The 12771-nt window shown below is 46.0% G+C and overlaps 2 protein-coding genes across 2 annotated transcripts; one reads left to right on the top strand and one right to left on the bottom strand.

Moving 5' to 3' along the window:
* Window positions 1-93: 93 nt before the first annotated feature.
* Window positions 94-4519, top strand: klhl28 (kelch like family member 28). Its single transcript, XM_084438488.1, has 6 exons — window positions 94-145; window positions 1021-1281; window positions 1419-2056; window positions 2292-2735; window positions 3780-3988; window positions 4194-4519. The coding sequence occupies exons 2-6, from the start codon at window positions 1021-1023 to the stop codon at window positions 4355-4357; spliced, it is 1716 nt and encodes a 571-aa protein (XP_084294614.1). The 5' UTR covers window positions 94-145; the 3' UTR covers window positions 4358-4519.
* A 3755-nt stretch (window positions 4520-8274) lies between these two features.
* dorip1 (dopamine receptor interacting protein 1) lies at window positions 8275-12145 on the bottom strand. Its single transcript, XM_084438500.1, has 5 exons — window positions 12020-12145; window positions 11161-11685; window positions 10430-10519; window positions 10192-10326; window positions 8275-9411 (listed from the first exon to the last, which is right to left on the bottom strand). Exons 1-5 carry the CDS (start codon window positions 12103-12105, stop codon window positions 9225-9227), a joined length of 1023 nt encoding a protein of 340 aa, XP_084294626.1. The 5' UTR covers window positions 12106-12145; the 3' UTR covers window positions 8275-9224.
* Window positions 12146-12771: the final 626 nt, after the last annotated feature.

Raw genomic sequence — 12771 nt, 5'->3', positions numbered from 1 at the left:
TTGACAGCTCTCGGGGTTCCTGTTCCTACCAGGTTCCTACTGGTTCCTCCCAGGTTCCTCCTGGTTCCTCCTTCCCACCGCTGCTGTGCTGAACTCAACACTGCAAAACACATCTTGACAGCGGCACATCTGACGCGCAACACAGGTTTGCTCCTCCTGTATCTATAGATTTTGTTAAATATATCTCGGTCACGTCAGTTGACTCCCATTATATTAACAGTACTGACCACAACCCTGTTAATATCTGTGTATCAGTCTATGAAGCTAACTGGGTTTATTTTTAGCTACAAAATCACACGGGCTCTTCTCTGCAGCAGTGCAAATGCTAACTAGCATGCTAACGTTAGCATGTCCTTGTAATGCATGTTCTTGCCCGAGGCCTGTATCTAGCGAACAAAACCTTCGTCCGGTGAGTTTTTGTAAAAACAGAATAATTGATCCAATTCAGAATGCAACGTGAAAGTATGAATCTTTGTCAAATACCCCAAAAAAGATTGAACAAATCTGAACGTTCGTCAGTTACCGTGAGCTACCTAGCTGGTGCAAATTATGTGAGTCTTTATTTGCCACTAATACTCATTTAGCAACCAAGAAGTAGACCGATAGTGGGAAGATCACTAACGTTGGCCAGGAAACTAAACAGACTCGATAGTCTGATACTGCCGACGAGCTCACGTTGTTTAGCAAACGTTAGCTATGCTACTACTGTCTTGTCGGGCAGCTTTGACTGACGATACAGTAACGTATTATCTAGCTACCAATCATATATTGTTGGCAGCTAGCTAGCTAGTTTCAAAGCTTATCAGTATAACGCATCTTATGCTGTAAAGATTTGTTTCCAAGTGGATTTCTCGATTGCTGACAACATTTGTATTGAGATCAGTTTAGCTTCCTCAACCGACGGTGCTGCTTGGAAATGGGTGGATAAGGCCTATAGCAAGTGAAGATTAAAAGTCAGTTGCTCTTCTGCACCCTTTGAAGGTGGGACATCATGGTACTGATGTGAATCCTCCTTTTCAGATGGACCAGCAGGCTCAGTCCTATATGCTTGCCAGTCTGACGCGGCCCCACTCTGAGCAGCTGCTGCAAGGCCTCCAGCTGCTGCGGCAGGACCATGAGCTGTGCGACATTGTGCTGCGTGTGGGCGATGCCAAGATCCATGCCCACAAAGTGGTTCTGGCCAGCATCAGCCCCTACTTCAAGGCCATGTTCACGGGCAACCTGTCTGAGAAGGAGACCTCGGAGGTGGAGTTTCAGTGCATTGACGAGGCAGCGCTACAGGTATGTCAGCAGTGATCAGCAGAGACACTAGGATCTTTTTTATTCATAGTTATGTGTCAAATAGGCATTTGATCAAATTCATATCATAGCCCAAGACACTTTTACAACACCTCTCACTTTTTTCCCCTCTCTCATAGGCCATCGTTGAATATGCCTACACTGGCACCGTGTTCATCTCACAGGAGACAGTGGAGTCGTTACTACCAGCGGCAAACCTGCTCCAGGTCAAGCTGGTGCTAAAGGAATGCTGCTCCTTCCTAGAAAGCCAGCTGGATGCTGGGAACTGTATAGGCATCTCCCGCTTCGCTGAGACCTACGGCTGCCACGACCTCTGCCTGGCCGCCACTAAGTTCATCTGCCAGCATTTTGAGGAGGTGTGCCAGACTGAGGAGTTTTTCGAGCTGACCAGGGCGGAGTTGGACGAAATAGTGTCAAACGACTGTCTTAAGGTGGTGACTGAGGAGACTGTGTTTTACGCCCTGGAGTCCTGGATCAAGTACGACGTGACGGAGAGACAGCAGCACCTGGCTCAGCTCCTGCATTGCGTCCGCCTGCCTTTCCTCAGCGTCAAGTTCCTCACCCGGCTCTACGAGGCCAACCACCTTATCCGAGACGACCACGCGTGCAAGCACCTGCTCAACGAGGCCCTCAAATACCATTTCATGCCTGAGCACCGCCTCTCCTACCAGACGGTGCTGTCCACACGGCCGCGGTGCGCCCCCAAAGTGCTCCTCGCCGTGGGAGGCAAGGCTGGACTCTTTGCCACCCTGGAGAGGTAGTTCTTCCCCCTTTAAGAATGATTCTGATCGAATATCCCACTGACAATGTTTGTTTGTTTTATGTGTGTTTTGTGAATTGTGAATTATGTGGAAGCAATAAAAAAAAAGTAAAAAAAAAAAAAGAATGATTCTGAGCACCGTTTTACACCAAAAAAAAATCATGTCTGAATGATTAGTGCCTCGTAATGTACTTAAGGATTGTTTTCTTGTGTCTGTCTCTCTGTCTTGCAGCATGGAAATGTATTTCCCCCAGACAGACTCATGGATCGGGCTTGCCCCTCTAAGCGTACCCCGGTATGAGTTTGGAGTGGCAGTGTTGGATCAGAAGGTCTATGTGGTGGGAGGGATCGCCACACACATGCGACAGGGCATTAGTTACCGGAGACACGAGAGCACGGTGGAGAGCTGGGACCCTGACAGCAACACATGGTCCTCCGTGGAGCGCATGGCGGAGTGCCGTAGCACCCTGGGAGTTGTAGTCCTGGCGGGGGAGCTGTATGCGCTGGGGGGCTACGATGGCCAGTACTACCTGCAGTCGGTGGAGAAGTACGTCCCCAAGGTGAAGGAGTGGCAGCCTGTGGCGCCCATGACCAAGTCACGCAGCTGCTTTGCCACAGCGGTGCTGGATGGCATGGTGTATGCCATCGGTGGCTATGGACCAGCCCATATGAACAGGTATGGTGGTCCTCTATGTGTATTGTAAATGCAGCTTATATATGATATGACATTGTGCTTGGCCTGTAAGCAATAATACCTCTCTATTAGGATGACATGGCCTTGATTAAGTCTCACTATGGGTCTTTAGATACAGTGGGATGATGTAAGGGGTAAACACACATCATCAAACACCTCTTTGGCAGCGTGACAGTTGACACTTCAGAGAGGTTATTTATGGTATATGGCAACGCCACCCTAAAATACCTTTTATATCAAGGCTTTGATCCCACGGAAAGGCCGTCAGTTCCCCTCTTATCCACAGCCTTGAACTTACATACTGTAGCCCGCCTTTTACACAGGTTCAAGATCTGTTGCATCTCCCTCCCTCCCGTCTAACCAAAGTAGCACATCAGCGAGGGATGTGTGTAGAGTTGCTGTGAAAACGACCCCTCGCCTGCTAATGAGTGGATGGGAACATCAGAGGTGCTGCTGGAAGTTTCCTTTCATATGAGGTCTTGCGCTGCTGCCTAGTCCTCTGGCGTCATCTTTGCCCTCTAGAGACGCGTCTCTGTTGTGGTTACTCAAGTTACCTTGACTCCCCAAACCCCTCAGGAGAATGTGTTTGGACCGAGATTCTTTTGGGACTGCCTCTCCCCCCCCCCCACTGATGAGACCTTGGTACTCTTAGAAGCTGTACAGCAACTCCCAAAGTGTCAGATGTTGTTAAGGGTTTCATCACCTTGACGCGGTAATTCATGGCTGTGTTAAATTAGGCTGCTTTGGGCATGTGATGATGGTACCTTAGTACCAATATAGTGCTGGTTAACACCTTGTGTTAGTAAGACAATTTCCAAATGCATATGTTACACGCACTAGTAATACATTATTGTTGGTATTGCACTTCAGTTTGACCTAAGGTCCACTTAATGTTTTGTGAACATTTGGCTCCACTGTATATCGAACTGATATACTTAACCCTGATTGTCAGACAAATGGTTTTAGTGTCGCTGCAGCATTATCTGTTTGTTTGTCTCTTTACTGGGCTGTTGTCTGTCCTCACAGTGTGGAGAGGTACGACCCCAGCAAGGACGCCTGGGAAATGGTGGCCTCTATGGCAGACAAGCGCATCAACTTCGGAGTAGGAGTCATGCTGGGGTTTATATTCGTGGTGGGCGGACACAACGGCGTGTCCCACCTGTCCAGCATCGAGAGGTACGACCCGCATCAGAACCAGTGGACCGCCTGCCGGCCCATGAACGAACCGCGCACAGGTGAGTCGGGACATCGTCACTCGAAGCGAGTGTTATCAAAAGCATTTTTGATATTCGGTGTCAGAATTAAAAGATGAGTGCCTTTTCCCAAAAAGGATGACTTGTCAAATATTACAAGATATGAGTGCGGAGCACAGATATCACTGTTTTATGTTAATCAGCCAAATGGGATTAAGATGATGCCCCCCTGTGTTCACTCCCCCAGGTGTTGGCTCGGCCATAGTGGACAACTACCTCTACGTGGTGGGGGGCCACTCGGGGTCATCCTACCTGAACACTGTCCAGCGTTACGACCCCATCACGGACAGCTGGCTGGACTCCAGCGGCATGATGTACTGCCGCTGTAACTTTGGCCTCACCGCCCTTTGACCCATGGCTCGCCTGGGCAGGACTCCTTAAGAGAAGACTTAGACAAAAGGCTTTTCTTTTATTTGTCTTTCCCCACCCAACCCCACCCCCCATTCATCCACCGTGGGCCGAGGAGGAGGAGGAGGAGGGGGGCGCCGCGCTGACGTGGAGCCCAGACAGAGAGCTCGCTGGACAGACGGACGGATGGATGGACGCGCCAGGCTGGCTGGTGCAGGGGACCACAGAGGTGACCGGAGGAAGCAGGAGGAGGAGGAGGAGGTGGTGGAGGAGGTCTGGGTCTAGATGAGAGATCAGGATAAAGAAAGACGAGGAGACGACCACTCTGCTGCTGCTGAACCACAACAAGGACTCTGGGCCGTTATCCGGAGGAATTGTGGAAGAGATCTGTCACTCTTTGTAGACATGTTTTTATGTTCAAGTACATCGGTTTTCTGTGTTTCACTCCAGTCTTTTGTTTTTATTTCACTGCCCTGAGCAAAACATGCGTTCTGTTTTTTTTAAGGTCGTTAAAGTTTGATTGTATGTATGTGTGGAAGTGTAGCCAAGTTTGTGGATGTGTATGTGTGTGTGTGTGTGTGTGTGTGGGTATGATGTGGGTGTGATTGGGAGTATGTGCATGTCAGAAATGATTGTTTGGTCTTTTGTGTATCTGTGTGTGCAGAACTAAAAACTCAGGCACAGTGATCAGTTCACACACTGAGTTTGAAACGTCTGCATCTAAATCAGTGCTTCACAAAATGAAAAAAATCGGAATCTTTATATTCACGTAAGAAGGGCTGCCTTTTCCTCTCTTGTAAATAGTCGAAACGAAAAAGAAATATATAAATATGAATATATCCTCTAGTGCATTGCCTGTAAATGTTTTCTGCACTGGGTTACTTGTGTGTGTGCGCGCACGCGTGTGTGTGCGCATGCATGCGTACGTCTTTGATTCAAGGGTTGCAGGAGAGGTTAAACAAAAAAAAAAAAAAGGATAAACAAACCCCACTGAATTCTCCTGTGGCCCATCTCTGTTTCACCCCTGGGAGTGGTTCAGAGATCCATACCCATGTTACGGCTTCTGTTACATCCTCCTCCTGTGGATGGGTCATACTTACTCTCTGTCCCTCCTCGTGAGCATGGGAAAAGTGATCCTGTCCCTCTTTTCACTGGGTTTGTTTGTACACAATACTAACTGGTGCTATATTTAGGATTCAGGATTCAGCTCTTTGTCTCTGTGTAGCCTCACAGCACGAGGCTAACTTTAATTTGTTTCTCTGTTGTGTTCTGTTTTTGTGGTTGTCAATGTCGGTCATATATACTTATGTGCGTTAAATTCCCCCCGAATTTAAAAAAGGCCCCCTCCCTGCAATAAAGCCCTGAGTCTTGCTAGAAGGCAACTCTTTGGCTGGACATCCAAGAACGCCAGTCTTTACTTTGAGTCCTTTGTGAAGTTCTTTGGCATGGTCTATGACTAATAGTTTATATGATGATCTGATTGGTACAGCAGTTCCGGAAAGGCTATTTTGATTTTATGCATTCCCAATATCCCCAGATGCCCTCCACTAACGCCAGTTTCATCAGTAGTGAAGATTAATTATTGCCCTCTGGTCAGTTGAGAACAAGGCCTGTTGTGCATGTGACGGGCTTACATCTCTAGCGTCTCCATTCGCTCGCCCTCCCCTGGAGCGTGTGTGTGAGACGGGCTGAGCTGGGTCTTACCTGACACGCTCAGGATGAGAGCTCACACACAGCCAGCCATGAGAAGTGCCAAAATACGACCCACGTTCACAAAGCCTGCAGTTCTCCTCAATGCTGATGTGTGTTTGTTGCATTCTTCTGTGCTATTGTGTGGGGGGTGGGGGATGGTGGCGTAGCGTCAGTTTGAATCATAGTTCAAATATTCCCTCAGTATCTCACTATGGGAAGCGCCCATGGAAGCGCCTCACTCATATTATCCAAGAACTGGGGATATAAAATGTAACCTGAAGTTGTAGTTTTTTTGGTCCAGAATGAAAGTACTGTTTGATTTGCATTGTCCATTCTAGATGTTTGCACATGTGGGCATTTAACAGAGCTCTGCATTACCAAACTATTTGATACATAGTGTACTTTGTAAATAGGTCTCAATTTAGGCTAATGGCATTTAGACAATGCAATAAGATTTTTTTTCTTCTGTGGATTAATTATTTTGCTTTTAATTTACTCTCCTTAAAAGCCAAGGCATCTCATATTGCTGTAATGGAATCACACGTGGCATGTCTGTCGTCTCTGAACTGTTGTTTATACTTCTCTGATGAAATACCACTAATTCCTTTGACCCAGTTGTTTCTCACTGTACTCTGAACCTACACCATCGCCAATGTTGTGCATGCTAGCTCATTGGAGAGGTTTGCAGATGGAATCAAATTGACATTTCACAAGTTTAAAAAGATAAGAAAAACAGTTTCCCCTTGTATTGTTGATATTTGTCATAAATAGCTGTCTTAAGCCAGTCCTTGTCTGCCTAGGCAGACAGCACCCTTGCAATTAATATACACTTTTGCGATTCGTCCTCATCCATTTATGCACTGTCAGTTTTGGCCAGTTTTCATCCTCTGAGCATTAGCTTGCGCTTAAGCAAGATATGGTGATGGACAACCCTTGTAAACATACATTTAAAGACTCTTTAGTCTTGTTCAAGCAATAAAAGACCATTGTCACTACAGTGTACTAGATAGAGCTTATCAAAATAGTTGTGTGAGGCCTGTTTCAATGATCCTTTTTCAAACTATATTCTATTTGAAACATACATGGGCGAGTCAAGGTGAACTGAATTTGTTTTATTTAAAAAAGAGGTGTATGTTCAGGCTAACTGAACATTTAATGGATGACAAAAAACGGATAGATCATACTTTTGAATAGAAATAGCCTTTTACATTAGCCATCGTCTGTTGATTCATGTTCATTGTGATGATGTCTCGCTGTTGATGTTAGGTGGTTGTCGCTGAGCTGTAGAGAACATCAGCCAGGACTGAGGTCACGCAGGCGTGATCGTCCTCGCTGCTGCTGCCATGCCAAAGCATCCATGTTCTAAGCCTATCATGTAGGGATGCCATGTTGTCAGTACATTGAAAACACCGTTAATATCTGTGGTACACAGGTTTATTCTTTACTGCTTTGTAGAGATAACTTCTGATCACATGTGGAATCTGAAAACGTGAAACTGCAAAGTGAAGGGATTTATTAAAATGTGTGAAGCTCATCGTTTTGTTTTTTTAATTCATGGCCTAACCATGTCTTCTTTTGCCACCAGTCTCACCAAAGTGCTTGTTTTACTAAAGAATGCAGAGGGACTACTAATATCAAGTCTAAAGAATGCAGAGGGACTACTAATATCAAGTCTAAAGAATGCAGAGGGACTACTAATATCAAGTCTAAAGAATGCAGAGGGACTACTAATATCAAGTCTAAAGAATGCAGAGGGACTACTAATATCAAGTCCAGGAAGGACTACCACTCTACTGTTTTGTGTCTGGAAGAAATCCTTTGAAACTGATGTCAATGTTAGCCAAATTACCACTGCTTCTTTTACATTTCCTCATCGGTGTGTCTGAATTGTGACTGAAGTAAGGTAATAATCTTGAATTTTATATCCTGTGGATTATTACTGGAACTACAAGCTAACCTAGACGTAGAAGCAGTAATTATTATTCTTTCACGTTATCATGCTTTCAATACATTTTGCATACATTTTAGCCAGTTTGTTTGTGTGGTGCAGTTGTACCCAGTTAAAATTAATAAATGCCTGCCTTAAAGGTACCACTTTCAGTTGTCTTTTTTGTCTAACTTGTGCTGAAATACAAAATTCATACAAATGGTAAAATATAAAAATATGTTTTATTGCTTTTAAAAAGTTTAACAATGGCTGCATAGAAAATGGACAACCATTACACCATTCAACACCAGGGCTGTTGCTCAGTTACATTTTTCCAATGTTCTTTGACAAAGGATAATATTTTAAAATTGGCAGAGGCACGATGTGAGGTTCTGAACCCTGGGGGAAAATATTTGTAGTTTAAAATGTAGTCACATGTATTTGTACTCTTTATTCCAAGTCACTTGGAGTTACATAATACAATATCAGTATGAATATTAACTTGCTTCCTTGCTACTCAGTATTAGTAATTACTTAAACCTCAGAACTAATTTCGACAAGTTAACAAAAGCAAGAAAGCAACATAAAGAGGAAATCTCCACATGGTGTAATGTGTTTTTCTTGACTGTTTCTCATCCCTTCAAATCACAGTTGAAATACAAAAAGCACCAGTTCGATTTGAGGCCAGGGCAGGTATGCACAAATGGTGTGGAAAAAGTTATGAAGCCACATGGTTAAGTATGAAATTGACATTTGTTCTTTCTGACAAATTCCAGAGGTAAAATCCAATTTAAGAATGCTACATTGTTATGACTCACAGACATTTATCATATAACACTCAAAATATATTGGTTTGAGGTGTTTGATTGAAAGCAATATCATTAATGCATACCGGCCCAGAACTATTATAGTCCATATACATTCTTGGATTCCAAGCAGGCCCAAAAAGGCGAAGCAGTTTCCTTTTGCAAAATGAGCCTTCGCAGGCAACTGTCAGGCAAAATTGCGCTCATCAATCTAAAGTGATCTGGGAACATCATGGTATATATGCCACTTCGTAAAAATGGCAATTCGTATGATTAGATGATGAGATGATCCAATGAAATCTCGTTGAAGAGGGGTGATACATGGTAGATCCTCCTCCCTGTGATTTAAAGCATACGTGCCATTGTGATCGGGATTGGTCTGGCTGCTGTCTGCCTGACTCCTAGGCTCTATATCCCTGGCAGGTCTTGTTGACACAGATGCGGGTCACTGCTTGTCGGAGGCGCGGATGTAGACGAGTGAGGAGAGCAGCAGGAGCTCGGGGGGCTTGTGTAATAGAATCAGGTTATCACTTCTCAGCCCATCGTAGTGCATCCAGTAGCCATCTATCTGGAAGGCTGCAGAGTAGTGATGCTCCTCTTTGTTGAAGAGTGTGGCGCCCTCCAGTGAGTACCTTTGGAAAGACAGGGCACAAAGACGTGTGGCAATTGGATGTCACTATAATACCACCATGCTCAGTTCAGTCCTGGGTAAACCTCAAAGACAGTGTGAAAATAAAATACCTGGGTCAAAATACACTTTTACATCATTTCAATCACTTATGTGTTCTTGATTGCTTTTGTCTGGCAAAACAGAAGCCATAGGCTGCGTTCCGAATCGCATACTACCCTACTATATAGTATGCCAAAACAGGATGTAGTATGTCCCAATACATAGTATGCCACATGCAGTATGGCAAAAATACCAGGATGTCCTACTACATCTGGTCGTATTTTGCAGTATGCAAGCCAGCAGGCTTTTCTGGCTATTCTGACCCACAATCCTGTGCGCAGCGGAAATGTGCGTCATATGTGCGAGTCGTGACAGCTGTAGACGAATGTCGCGTTATGGACAGCGACGGATGTGGGCAAATTTCAAGGCGCCTCTCAAGGTGCCTTTCAAGGATGCCTACTGCTTGCAAAGTACGTACTTTCTAAGGGCAGCTGTAGTAGGTACTGGTAGTAAGAAGTAGAAGTATGCGATTCGGAACGCAGCCATAGTCTACTCTGTTCCCGTAAATGCAAATCCCACACACTCCAGGCAGAAGCAAGCAAACACTGAAGATACCGAAAGGATTTCAAATAAGTATTTTGACCCAGGTCTGGAAAATTGCAAGCAAGGTGGTCCCCTCTAAAAAAAAATAAGACGCAGCTTTAAACTAGTTCTACAACTGTCCCACTCGGACTACTCATACCTGTTCTGGGACAAGGCCAGATGGTAGGGCACGTAGGACAGCTCCTCAGACTTCCACAGCTGCATGTTGAGGATGACGAATGGCGGGGGTCCATGGCAGAAGACCCTCTGGGAGAACTCCCGCAGTCCGTTACACCTGCGGAACACAGAGAGAGAACTCATTCATCAGCATAAGGGAAAACAGCAGGGAGATGGAAGGCGGAAGGTGACGGAAGAACATTGTTACGTGTCGACCTTACCCCAGTTCTTTGCAGAGAAGGATCTTGGGACAGAAGAACTCATCCACAGCTGACTGGATGGGATCACTATGGGGTAGCTCGTGGGGGGGGCTGGGAGGAGAAGCAGAATAAAAGTAGGAAAAGCTTGTTCTGACTACCAACAGAATTAGGCTAAGGCGTATTAGGCTAAGGCGTCATCCATTCCTTCAGATTGACTCAACTGCAGTCTTCCACCTGGTCCCCTTTCAGAGTAAGGTATGTTGCCTATAACAAACACTGTTTGAATAGTGGTTAGGAATAGATTGCCTAATCTAAACGCTGAGGGGGAACATGCCTGTATAAGGCTCTGCTGGAGACTCGTGATGGGTGGAAACCTTACTTCTCATTAGACAGCCGGGTCTTAATTTAGCCAAGCAGTGTCAGGGGGGAGAAATAAAAAGAAAATCCCTTGAAGACAGAGGTGTGGGCCAGCTGACCTTTTTAGTAAAGCTCACGCTAGTGACGGACGGAACCTTCCCATTTGGACACGGCCCATTTCAGAGATTCTTTTACGGGTCATCATGCCTAACTTATTTATTTATTTTTGTACTTTCATCACCAGCAGTCATTCATCAGCACTTTGTATACTAACAGAGCTGAAGGTCTCCGCTCCGGTTAGATGCTTGAGTTGACAGGCCCTAAGGTACTATAACGTATTAGAGGTATTGTTCAACAGCGCCGAGGCATGCAGTCTCCTTCTCTGTCGTTCTTACTTGATGTTGATTGTCCTCTGTACGAACACCTGGAAGCGAGCAGGACAGCTCCAGTTAGTGCACAGGGTCTCCTGCATAGTGGACATCAGGTTTTCCAAGTTCTTGGTGAAGTTCTCGTGCTCGTTGCCAAAAAGGTCAATCTCCAGTGCCGCGTGTTGGATGATGGAGCGGTACTGCCTCTTTGACATCCTGTCCCATATCCACAGCATCTTGACTGTAGTGTAGTCATAGGAGTCCATCAGGTAGAGGAAATGCTCCACAAACTGCTTGCCCAGGAAGACGCCCACCTCTCTGGGAAACCCCTGATTGTCTCGCAGGATCACATAGAGGATCATGAGGAACCCATCGATGGTACAGGTGTTCTTTAGGTTGATCTTGACATAGAGAGGAGTGCAGGAGATGGCCTTCCTTCCTGCCCTGATCACGTAGACACCGCCCCATGGAAGCACGGGCCTCCAGAAGGAACGGTCTTCTTCGTCGTTGTTGTTGATGGAAGCACGGATCTCCTCAAACAATGTCTTTGATCTGCGGATAGGAAAATGCATGTTATATTCACGTTGGGCAACGTTGTGTGCTGCTGGCATGGGGACATGTTTTTGCTAAGCAATCCATAGCTATCTAGTTACATCCCACTCATTTATCATATCGCGAATAGAGACGCACAATGACATTTTCACAAACGTTAGTTAACTTTACATGAACACAAATCCTTATTTACTTATCCAGCTAGTGAGCAAGTTAACATTAGCTACAGGCTCCAAACAGAAGCTAGCCAGCTGTTGGTGGTGGTCAGAGATAGCTAGCTAACGTCAGCTAGCACTAGCCATGCTACCAACATAGCTAGCTAGCTTGACGTTACCTTTCAAATTGCAAACTCTCTTCGCTATTTGAAATCAACGTTTTCAGGTCTTCTGTGTCGTTCAACATGCAGAATTTGCTCTCCATCGTTCTCTATATTTCTTCATGTCTTAAATTCGCCCGACAGCCCAAAATCATTCCCCTACTACTAGCTAGTATTTGGAGCAACCCTCAATAACCTGGCACCTTCAAAACACCCTAGACGTGAGAGTTACGCCCCTTGGCCCTGACTGTCTGGCGCTATGTCCCCATGCCTAGTCTATGTAGCGACCATGGTGGCTAACAGCCCGAAAAATGATGCAACAGCGCCCCCTCCTGGCTTCCAAAAGGATCTCTCCAGCAACAGCGCCCCCTCCTGGCTTCCAAAAGGATCTCTCCAGCAACAGCGCCCCCTCCTGGCTTCCAAAAGAATCTCTCCAGCAACAGCGCCCCCTCCTGGCTTCCAAAAACATCTCTCCAGCAACAGCGCCCCCTCCTGGCGTCCAAAAACATCTCTCCAGCAACAGCGCCCCCTCCTGGCGTCCAAAAACATCTCTCCAGCAACAGCGCCCCCTCCTGGCTTCCAAAAACATCTCTCCAGCAACAGCGCCCCCTCCTGGCGTCCAAAAACATCTCTCCAGCAACAGCGCCCCCTCCTGGCGTCCAAAAACATCTCTCCAGCAACAGCGCCCCCTCCTGGCGTCCAAAAGGATCTCTCCAGCAACAGCGCCCCCTCCTGGCGTCCCAAAAAATCTCTCCAGCAACGTGCACCCC

Source organism: Borostomias antarcticus (genome assembly GCF_949987555.1).
Source record: "Borostomias antarcticus genome assembly, chromosome: 5".
Classification (NCBI taxonomy): domain Eukaryota; kingdom Metazoa; phylum Chordata; class Actinopteri; order Stomiiformes; family Stomiidae; genus Borostomias; species Borostomias antarcticus.
This window is presented reverse-complemented; position numbering and strand designations above follow the sequence as displayed.

Excerpts from the sequence above, each read along its gene's own strand:
- klhl28 (XM_084438488.1), top strand. The coding sequence starts at position 1,021 with ATGGACCAGCAGGCTCAGTCCTATATGCTTGCCAGTCTGACGCGGCCC. Across the intron at positions 1,282-1,418 it reads TTGACGAGGCAGCGCTACAG|GCCATCGTTGAATATGCCTA; the intron begins GTATGTCAGCAG and ends CCTCTCTCATAG. Across the intron at positions 2,736-3,779 it reads GGACCAGCCCATATGAACAG|TGTGGAGAGGTACGACCCCA; the intron begins GTATGGTGGTCC and ends CTGTCCTCACAG.
- dorip1 (XM_084438500.1), bottom strand. The coding sequence starts at position 12,105 with ATGGAGAGCAAATTCTGCATGTTGAACGACACAGAAGACCTGAAAACG. Across the intron at positions 10,520-11,160 it reads CAGAGGACAATCAACATCAA|CCCCCCCCACGAGCTACCCC; the intron begins GTAAGAACGACA and ends TTCTCCTCCCAG. Across the intron at positions 10,327-10,429 it reads CTTCTCTGCAAAGAACTGGG|GTGTAACGGACTGCGGGAGT; the intron begins GTAAGGTCGACA and ends TGTGTTCCGCAG.